The sequence below is a fragment of the Mustela nivalis genome, assembly GCF_964662115.1.
Source record: "Mustela nivalis genome assembly, chromosome: 1".
Classification (NCBI taxonomy): Eukaryota; Metazoa; Chordata; class Mammalia; order Carnivora; family Mustelidae; genus Mustela; species Mustela nivalis.
In genome coordinates this window covers 204,114,983-204,125,779 of record NC_139020.1, presented here as the reverse complement: position 1 = coordinate 204,125,779, position 10,797 = coordinate 204,114,983, and the positions used below count along the sequence as shown (strand labels likewise).

Below are 10,797 nucleotides of genomic sequence, written 5' to 3'. Positions count from 1 at the left end.
GTGTATGTGTTAAAAATAACAATACTGGGGGTGCCTGGGTGCCTCAGTTGGTTACGCAACTGCTTTCAGCTCAGGTCATGATCCTGGAGTCCAGGGATCGAGTCCCGCATCGGGCTCCCAGCCCCATGGGGAGTCTGCTTCTCCCTCTGACCTTCTCCCCTCTCATGCTCTCTCTCTCTCTCAAATAAATAAATAAAATCTTAAAAAAAATAACAATACTAGTAATTTTATTCCTAACAGAGAAAATACTCAATAAATGCCAATCATTATGATTGTGGTTACTGTTTTTTATTTCTTGGACACGGCTATGTGTCAGGCCCTTGTGCGGGGCTCTCTCATTTTGTTCATTCGTGAATTTTCTCAACTGCCCTCAGACAGAATCCATTCTTCCCCACTTCTCAGATGAGGGAATGCCGGCTTAGCCAGGTGCAGCCTTCATCAGCCAATCCTATAGCTATTTTGGGCTCATTTGGAGGACAGGGGAGGTGGCTGGAGGGAAAGGCTAGGGGAAGCTGGGGCTGGGCTCCTCCTCACTATCTTTCCCTACCACCCCCTGCAGTATCTTCCAAATGAGACGGGCCTCCAAGATGAGAAGAAGGTGCTGGACAACATGCACCATGTGATTCTGGTGTGGATTGGACCTGTGTTGCCGCTGTTGGTTCTGGTGCACCCTGACTACATCAAACCCCTAGTGGGCGCCTCGGGTAGGTGGGCTGAGCCTGTGAGTGATGGGTAAGCCCTGAACTCCCAGAGCTCACCTGGGCTTCGAGGCATGCAGGCTTTCTAGGGGAAGGGCCATTTGAGCAGGGATTTGAAGGATGAATAGGAGTTCACCAAAGCAGCCATTGTAATACAGGTAGTGGGAATAGCATGGGAAAAGATAGACAATATCTAAGAGTCCCGGGAATTTGAGAGGATGTCTACCCCCCTGGAAGTCAGAGCTAAATATGCTTGGATAGGCAATTGTGGGCCCAGGATTTTGTTAAGTGGTTGCCGCTTAATTCTAAGCTATGGTTGCCGAACATTTGGCTTCTGACATTCCCACTGTGGCTCTTCCAGCTTCACCTGGGCAGCCCCTGATTGGTGGAAGAGGAGATGTAGAGGGATTGTTTCTCCCTTCTGTGGTCCACACCTCTCCCAAGGTGTAGGACTCCCAGGTGTGCTTGGCAAGCTCTTGTTCAGCCTTTAACTTGCAGATCCAATGACCGCCTTCTCCAGGAAGACCTGGGGGTGACCCTCCAGGCAGATCATAGCTTTCTCTTCTGGGCTTCTCCATTCTCAGTCCTAACTCTCTAAGGCTGAGTGTGTCTGCATCCAGCCCTGTCCCTCTCATAGGAGTCTGGATCTGCAGTGTGGCCTCGCATGTAACTGGGCATCTCCAGAGCCATCGGGGTATTTGAGAGAGCGGGGAGGAATGAAAGAACTCCAGGAATTTTATATCTCTGGCTCCAGCCTGGGCCTTGGCACCCATGTCTAGAGACCACCATCAAGGTTGCCACCCTGGAGCCAAGAAAGCAGAAGGGGCTGCTATCCTTCCCTTCCCGAACTATGCCCTCTCCACCGCTGTTGCGTTTGTGAGAGGGTGCCCACCTCACTGCACAAACGGGGAACCTAGACCCTGGGAAAGGTGACTCTTCTGAGGGATGGTGGGAAGAGCCCTGGGCTAGGACTTAGGCAGGCTGGGCTCTGATCCTGCCTGGAGCCAAACCTATTGTGTGACTGAGAAATTCATCTGGCCTCACAGGGCCTCAGTTTCTGCTCTGTAAAATGGGGTGGTTGTGAAGGCTCCAGATGATGTGGGTAGGTGCTCATGAGGGTTTTGTTCTCTCCTGCCTTTCTCAATCCTGCTTTTCTTTCTTTCACCTTCTCTTCCTTCCTCCCTACTCCTAACAGCTTCAGTTTCCTGAATACTGTCCTCTCTGGTTGTGAGACCCCAAGTAGAATAGGGAGCGGAGCCCTCAGTGTGGCCTCAGCATGCAGTAGATGCTCAAGCCTCGCCTCTCCCCTCCCTCAGGATGGGCAGGGCATCCACTACCGCCCCCTGCTGGAGGAGTCAGATGGGGGCTCTAGCTAGGGAGTGTGGGGCTGTGAGTCAGGACAGACAGGCCTGGCCCCAAGCTGTGGATCCCATTCCCCACTGGGACCTCCACAGGACCATAGATGGGGAACTGGCTGCTCTGGGCCCAAATTCCCACGGCCCATGGAGCCTGAGAAAGGCACAGCTCCTCTTGGACCTCTCTTTCTTTGTCTTATATTAGGCAATTGGGATAGAGAGGATTAATGGGCGAAAGGGGGTGAAAATGATTTATAGAGGCTGAAATGTGATATATAGGCATGTAATTATAGCTTGTCTTTCTACATTCATTTTGTATGGAGTTGGAATTCACATAACATATAATTAACCATTTCGAGTGTTCCCAATGTTGTGCAACCCTTGGCTCTCTCTTGTTTCAAACTTTTTCATGGCTCCATAAAACAGCCTGAACCCATTAAGTAATTACTTCCCATTCTCCTCTGCCCCCAACTCCCGGGACATCCCCCCAATCTTCTTTCTATCTCCATAGCTTTTCCTGTTCTGGATATAAATAGGAAAGGAAAGGAATTATACACAATGTGGCCTTTTGTGCCTGACTTCTTTCCTTCAGCAAAATGTTTCTGACATTTATCCACAATGTAGTGATGACCAAGACCTTACCTCTTTTTTGTTTCAATTTTTTTTATTTTTTAAAAAAGATTATTTATTTATTTATTTGACACAGAGAGAGAGAGAGATCACAAGGAGGCAGAGAGGCAGGCAGAGAGAGAGGCGGAAGCAGGCTCCCCGCTGAGCAGAGAGCCCAATGCGGGGCTCCATCTCAGGACAGTGGGATCATGACCCAAGTGGAAGGCAGAGGCTTAACCCACTGAGTCACCCAGGCACCCTGACCTTACCTCTTTTTAAGACTGAGTAATATTCCATTGTTTGGGTATATGGATAAACCACGCTTGTTTATCCACTCCTCCTCTGACAGACATTGGGTTGTTTCTACCTTTGGGCTGTTATGAATGTTGCTATGAACATGCATGTACAAGTTTCAGTGTGGTTGTATGTCTTCATTTCTCCTGGGTAGATCCCAAGGAGTAGAAACGGAGGGTCAAATGGGAATTCTACCTTTAATTTTTAAGGAACTACCAAACTGCTTTTTATGATAGCTTTGACATTTATTTTTCACTAGTAGGACCTTGCTAGGGGCTGGAGATGCAGATATTCATCTCACAGGTTCTTGACACCAGTGACCAATAATTATAATCATAGTTATAGAAATAGCCAGCAGTTGGTTAATTATTCATTTATGTGTACAAATATTTAATGAGCTCCTGCCATGTGCCAGGAACATATGAGCTCATTGAGTTTTTGTAGGGATGCTATGAGGCAGGCAGGGTTGTTCTGTTTCTCTTCTGGAAGCTGAGAAAGTGGAAGAACAGAGGGCTAAAGTGCCCAAGTTTACACAGTGAGTTAGAGGTAGGGCTGGGATTTAAACCCAGATGTGGTCCACAGTGATATGATCCTTCCTACTGGGGCACTGGTGGGGCCTTTTCTTATATGACCCCCTCCAGGGTAGACGTTACCATCCTCTTTTTACTGAAGGGGACACTGGTGAGACAGGCAGCCTGGACACAGACTCCTGGAATCAAGTAGTCAGAGTTGGAGAGGAGTAGGGACCCAAGGATGGGAGAGCAAAGGTTCAGCTGGGGAGACTTCCTGGAGGAGGTGTCAGTGAAGGATGTTTGGAGTTTGCCAAGTGAGAAGTGTCAGGTGGAGGGTTTTCCAGGACCAAGATGCAGATGTGTGAACGTGCCAAGGGAATTCAGGTGACTCGTGGTGTCTGGAGGGAAGATGATATGTGGGGAGAAGTAGGCGATGAGACAGGAACTGGACTCAGAACACCCACGTGCAAAGCAAATAAGCTTGTGTTTTATCCTGGGGGCATTAAGGAATGATAGGTGGTGTCTGAGCAGGACAGCCATTGAACAGGTCTGTATATCGGAAAGACCCTCAAGGGGCCTGGGCTGGAGTCCAGATCCCAGAGAATAAAGGAGTGACTAGACTTCCACCTTCTTCTCCAGTGCTGCCTCTTCCCGGAAGCCTGTCTTGAATTCTAGCAGCCCTTTCTCTGTGCCTCCCTTTGCTTCTGGCACGCATTCTGTCTTCTTGATAATTGCACAGCAGTGCTTCTGCTTCCCTTTCTTGCCCCACCCAGAGCTCCTCCAGGCAGGGTGTGGAGCTGAGCCATCTCTGGTCCCCAGTGTTGCCTAGCATGGGTTGGGTACAGGAAGATAGTAGAAGAGATGTCCTGAATAGGAGGATGAGTGGACAGATGACTGTTTGCACAGTTGGCCAATTCCTAGGTAGTGTGTGTGTAGGTGGCTGAGTCATGTCTCAGATAAAAGTGACAGTCACTTGAATTTCAGGTACTTCCTTCCTGGGCCTCAGCCCATTCTGTCCCACGTCTGCTCAACACACTGAAAGGGAATTCACTCGCTAACCCATCCATCTATCCATCCGTCCATCCATTTTTGCATTCATTCAACCTTTGGTTGGCTCATTCAATAAAAGCTATTTTACATTAGGGGTGCCTGGGTGGCTCAACTGGTTAAGTGTTTGACTCTTGACTTCGGCTCAGGTCGTGATCTCAGGGCTGTGAGATCGAGCCCCATGTTGGGCTCTGTGATGGGCCCAGGGTGCCTGGGTGGGTCAGTTGGTTGATTGTCTGACTCTTGACTTTATCTCAGGTCATGATTCAGGGTTGTGGGATGACGCGCTCCGTGTGGAGTCCACTTGTCCCTCTTCCTCTGTTCCTCCCCCTGCTTTCTCTCAAATAAAATAAAATCTTAAAAAACAAAAAGACTGTCTCTTCCTCTCCCTCTGGTCCTCCTCCCCCCCTTCCTCTCTGAAAAACATTATTTAGCCCCATATATCAATGATCAGCATGTTCCCTCCTCTCAAGGGGACGGTAACTGGATGGATACAATCCAGAGGGACTGGGGGAGGAAGAATAGCGTCCAAGCAGAGGCTCAAAGAACGAGGGGAGAATGTTTGAGGCAGAGAGGGCATGTGGTAGAAAGACCTGGAACAGAGAGATAATGTGACTTTTTCAAGGAGATGAAAAAAACTCTGTGATATTAGAAGATTGAGCATATAGAGAATGGAGGATGAAAGTGTTTTCAGAGAGGTCTGGACTGAGGTAGGTCATTCAAGGTTTTGAAACTGGTCTGAGCATCTGGTGGTTGTGGCTTATGGGTGTGAGTGGGAAGGGACATCGTCAGATCCACCATCTGATAAGACCTCCTGGGACCCGAGTGCAGCGCAGACCGGAGACTGAGAGCACAGGAGGTGTAATTCAGATGGCCTGAGTTGGCAGAAAAGAGGGGTGATGAGGGTGAAGAGAGGGTCATTCCGGATGGAGAGCACAGCCTGGACAAAGGTTTGGAAGTAGAGCCAGCATGTGGGATTATTTGGTGTATGTTGATGGAAGAGATAGGAGAGGCGTATGGGGCAAGATGGTGCATGGCCTTCAGTGCTTGCTTGAGCTTGAATTTTATTGCCAGAGTGATAGGGAGCCATGGGAGGTTTCTAACCAGGGGAGGCTCATGTTCAGATCAGCATGTTATAAGGATCTTTCTGGGGCAGGTGTGGCGGATGGACTGGAGGGGTGACATGGAGATCAGAGCTCAGAGAGGAGGCCCAAGGAGCCTATAAGCAGAGGTCAAGGGTTAGAACTCTGTTTCGAGTCATCGCCATATCTTCTTTCTCCACAGCTGCCATCGCCCCCAAGGATGATCTTTTCTATGGTTTCCTGAAGCCTTGGCTGGGTGAGTATGGGATTGGGTGAGTTGGGCTGGGGCTTCAAGGAAGAGGGGGTAGGGTTTCCTGGAGTGTTTCAGAGTAGGAGGAGAGGCCCTTAATTTCAGTCTTCTGGGCCCAGGAGATGGGCTGCTGCTGAGCAAAGGTGATAAGTGGAGCCGCCATCGCCGCCTGCTGACGCCTGCCTTCCACTTTGACATCCTGAAGCCCTACATGAAGATCTTCAACCAATGCACAGACATTATGCATGTGAGTTGCAAGGTTTCTTGGGAAGAGGATGTCCTGGGAGTGAGACTGGTCCAGGCTCTGACTAGTGGATAAGCTGGGTGATGTTAGGAAGCTTCACTTCCTTTATTCTAGAAAGTGGGCTTGTAGCGAGCGGGCAGTTAGGTTGTTGGAAAGCTGGCTTAAAGTCTGCGGTATCTACATCCTTTTGCCGTGCGTCTCTCTCTTCCAGGGTAAATGGCGGCGCCTGGCACAGGGCTCAGTGGTCTCCCTTGACATGTTTGAGCATGTCAGCCTCATGACCCTGGACAGTCTTCAGAAATGTGTCTTCAGCTACAATAGCAACTGCCAGGAGTGAGTGTGGCCTCCCTGGGGAAGATAGAGCCCGTTGCTCTAGAGCAGGGTGGTGGGAGAAGAAACTCTCAAGCATTAGGCATCCCTGGGCTGTTAGGCTCTGCCACAGATGGGCTGTGTGTTTCTGAAAACTAACATCACCTCCCTAAGTCTATCTCCTTACCCAAAAATGGAATCCCAATTCCTTCCCCATAGCCATCATGTGAGTATTAAGATAATGTTAATTGATGGCTTTTCATATAGTAGGTGCTTAATAAATGCTAGTTTCATTGCTCCATGAAGAGTAGTTTGGCCTCTGGAAAATATCTCCCCATTTTCTGAGCTACAGTGTCCTTTTTTTGTAAAACAAGGATGATAGTCCTTGACCCTTTGAGAGATGCTTTAAGAATAAAATGATGTCGGGGCGCATGGGTGACTCAGTCAGTTGAGCTTTCAACTCTTGATTTTGGCCTGGGTCATGATCTCAGGGTAGTGGGATCAAGCTCCCTGTTGAGCTCTGTGCTTGCAGAGCCTGCTTGAGATTCTCTCTGTCCCTCTCCTTTTGCCCCTCCCCGCAACCCCTGCTCTAAATAAATAGCACTTTGTCCTTAAAAAAAAAAAAAAGAATAAAATGATGCCACACTGCCCTGGCACACAGTAGATGCTCAGTGAATACTTGTTGAATGAATGAATAAGATGACCATTGTCCTGGTTCATTCATTCATTCATTCATCAGATATTTTTGTGTCCCTACTATGTGCAGGAGATTATGCTAGCTACTAGGAATATGGTGGTGAAACAGAGACTAAGTTTCAGTTCCTTGGAATTTATAGTCTAAGTGGGCACATATCGGATAAAAGACATTGTCAGTGGCAAGTTTGTAGCACATAGTAGGTCTTTAATAATAAGCTTCTGCCTTTGCTACTCTGAGCTTTGTAGGGTTATGGGTTGGGTAAGGTAGAGATGACCTTAGTGATTGATTAATTAATTAATTAAATGGGAAATATTTACTGAATACCTACTATGGGCCATTCTTGGACTAGGCCCTATGAATACAGTGGTCAACAAAATAGAAAGGGTCTTGCTCCCCTGGAATTTACAAGTTGGTGGGAAATAAGTAACGATGCACAAATAAATAAGCAAGAAAACGACAAACTGACAAGTGTATGACAAGAAGCATACTTCAGGACCAAGGACAGCCCCTTGCACACATGTCCCAGTGATTTCATTTTTTTTTTTCCATTTTAAAAGACATTTATCTATTTATTTGAGAGACACAGAGAGAGAGTGAGCATGGGGTACAGGGGATAGAGGGGCAGAGGAAGAGGGAGAGAGAATCTTAAGAAGACTCCATGCTGAGTGTGGAACCCGATGCAGGGCTTGATCTCATGACCTTGAGATTAGGACCTGAGCCAAAACCAAGAGTCAGATACTTAACCAACTATGCCACCCAGGCATCCCTTCATTTTTTAAAAATTATAATGGTTTTACTGAGATATAACTCACATACCATATGATTCACTCATTTAAAATACACAATCCAATGGTTTCTAGTATATTTACAAATTGTGCAACCATCACCATAATCCATTTTTAAATATTTCCACCAAAGATAAGTCCTGTACATTTTAGCGCTCACCCCCACTTCCCACTTCTCCCAGTGTAGGCAATCACGAATCTTCCTTCTGCCCCCACAGATTTGTCTATTATGGAAATTTCATATTGATGGAATGATGCCAACTTCTCTGTCTGGTTTTGTTCACTCAGCATAATGTTCTCAAGATTCATTCATCCTATGTCAATATTTCATTTTTTTAGGTTGATGAATAATATTCCATTTACCACATTATACCACATTTTTTAAAATCCATTCATCTACTGATGGACATTTGGGTCATTTCCACTTTTTGGCTATTTTATAAACATTGGTGGATGAGTGTGTGAAAGTATGTTTTTAGGTTTTTTTAAAGATCTTATTTATTTACTAGAGAGAGTGAGAGAGCATGAGAGGGGTGAAGGTCAGAGGGAGAAGCAGACTCTGCATGGAGCTGGGAGCCTGATGTGGGACTCAATCCCAGGACTCCAGAACCATGACCTGAGCCGAAGACAGTCGCCCAACCAACTAAGCCACCCAGGCGCTCCTGTTTTTAACTTTTTAAAGTCTGTACCTAGGAGCGGAATTTCTGGATTATGTGATAGTTCTTTGTTTAGATTTTGAGGAACTGCCAGACATCTTCTCCAATGTAGATGGGGCATTTTATATTCCTACCAGCAGTGTGTGAGGACTTCAATTTCTCCACACTCTTTCCAACACTTGTTAATTTTTTAAAAAACCCTTGTTATTATCTGTCTTTTTGGTTCTAGCCATTCCTAGTTGGGGCAAAGCAGCATCTCAGGGTGGTTTCGGTTTCCATTTCCCTAGGGGCTGGTGCTATTAAGTAACTTTCCGTGTGCCATGTGGCCATTTGTATATCTTTTTCAGCACGACGTCTATTCATATGCTTTGCCCATTTTTAAATTGGGTTATTTGTCTATGGTTGCATTTTAAGAGCTCTTTCTGTATTTTAGATACAAGTTCGCCATCAGGAATGAGAGTTCTCCCACTTTGTGGCTTGTAGGCATTTAGTTTTAGTGATGCTACATCTATTTGGAAGTCCTAATCCTTTGGACCTGTTTTAAAATGTACCTGAGTTTTGGTTTTATTCAGGTATGATGAGGCCAACAAGCAGATCAGATGAGTGCCATTAAAAAATAATTTGTTGGGGCGCCTGGGTGTCTCAATCAGTTGAGCGTCTGCCTTCAGCTCAGGTCATGATCCCAGGGTCCCTGCTCACTGGGGAGCCTGCTTCTTCTTCTCCCTCTACCTGCTGCACCCCCTCCTGGTGCTCTCTCTTTCTCTCTCATTCCAATCAATAAATCAAATCTTAAAAAAGAAAAAAGAAAATCTAGTCTATGCAGGGCCTTTCTCTGTCATCTACGCATGGGGAGGAGAAGCTTGTCTTAAGGGCCAACTCCATGCTCTTCTCCCCTGCACCTCCCCAACAGGAAGATGAGCGATTACATCTCAGCCATCATTGAGCTGAGTGCCCTCGTGGTCCGGCGCCAGTATCGCCTGCATCACCACATAGACTTCATCTACTACCTCTCGGCGGATGGGCGACGTTTCCGGCAGGCCTGTGACACCGTGCACCGCTTCACCACCGAGGTCATCCAGAAGCGGCGGTGGGCGCTCCGTCAGCAGGGGGCTGAGGCCTGGCTGAAGGGCAAGCAGGGCAAGACTTTGGACTTCATCGATGTGCTGCTCCTGGCGCGGGTGAGGCTGGGCCCTGGAGGGTGGAGACGGGTGCAGGACGGTCTCCTGGAGGATTTCACTGACCTTGTAAAATGATAAGCATCAAAAGTGACAGATCTGGGATGCAGGTGCAGCACGCGTAAGACTTACTGTATTAGTTTGTTAGGGTTGCCATAACAAAGGGCTACAAAATTGGTATGTATGGGGTTAAACCCTAGAAATTAATTTTCTCAAGGTTCTGGAGGCTAGAAGTCTGAGGTCAAGCTGTTGACTGGGTTGGCTTCTTCTGAAGCCTCTCTCCCTGGCTTGTAGATGACACTTTCTCGTGTGCTTTCACATTGTCGTCCCTCTGCTTACGACTGTGTAAGTTTCCTCTTCTTCTAAGGACACCAGTCGTGTGGGGCCAGGGCCCACCCTAAAGACCTCATTATAATTGAATTACCTCTCTAAGGCCTGGTTTCCAAATTCTGAGGTCCTGGGAGGGGAGGCAAGGACTTCACCGTAGGAGTTCTGGAAGCAGGTGGGACACAATGTTGCCCACCAGACTTATGATGATGAAATAACAAGACTGAAGAAATGGGACAGTTGCAGAGATCGCTTCTGTGGAATTTCTGAGCAGTGCTTGGCTTCTAGATTCAGACAGTCCTGGGTTCCGGTTCTGGCCCTCCTCCTTAATGGATACTTCACCTTAGGCCTCTGACGCGCCCCTCCAAGCCTCAGTTTCCCTATTTATGACATGACGGTTACGCGGCGTGGTCACAGGTGTTTGTTGGGCGTCCAGCAGGCTGTCTGGTGCTAGCAGCTACTCAAGAAGTACAAACTCCCTTCTTCCCTTCACCTTTCAGTCTCCCTCCTGCTTTCCATCTTTCTTAGACAAGCTGCATACCTCTGTCTGCCTGGAATCCTTCCCCTGCAGCTTGGCTTGAGAGAGGGGCAGTATCTTGACTTGAGAGGAGCCCGGGATGTGGAGGGTGGTCCACGAAGTGGGCTGAGCATCCCCTCTGGTTCATTCCAGGATGAAGATGGGAAGGAACTGTCTGATGAGGACATCCGAGCTGAGGCGGACACCTTTATGTTTGAGGGTGAGGACGTAGGGTGAGGC

General features: G+C 47.6%; 1 protein-coding gene across 5 annotated transcripts in view; it reads left to right on the top strand.

The window, feature by feature from the left end:
* CYP4F22 (cytochrome P450 family 4 subfamily F member 22) overlaps positions 1 to 10,797 on the top strand; it is a 60,956-nt gene that overhangs the window by 44,365 nt on the left and 5,794 nt on the right. For 3 of the 5 annotated variants that reach the window (XM_082709741.1, XM_082709742.1, XM_082709743.1), the window contains 6 exons: positions 560 to 704; positions 5,800 to 5,853; positions 5,967 to 6,094; positions 6,303 to 6,424; positions 9,449 to 9,716; positions 10,711 to 10,777. In XM_082709741.1, the coding sequence (XP_082565867.1) occupies positions 560 to 704; positions 5,800 to 5,853; positions 5,967 to 6,094; positions 6,303 to 6,424; positions 9,449 to 9,716; positions 10,711 to 10,777 (784 nt within the window). The remainder of the gene's footprint in view (positions 1 to 559; positions 705 to 5,799; positions 5,854 to 5,966; positions 6,095 to 6,302; positions 6,425 to 9,448; positions 9,717 to 10,710; positions 10,778 to 10,797) is intronic. The other 2 variants (XM_082709745.1, XM_082709744.1) reach the window with 1 other exon arrangement.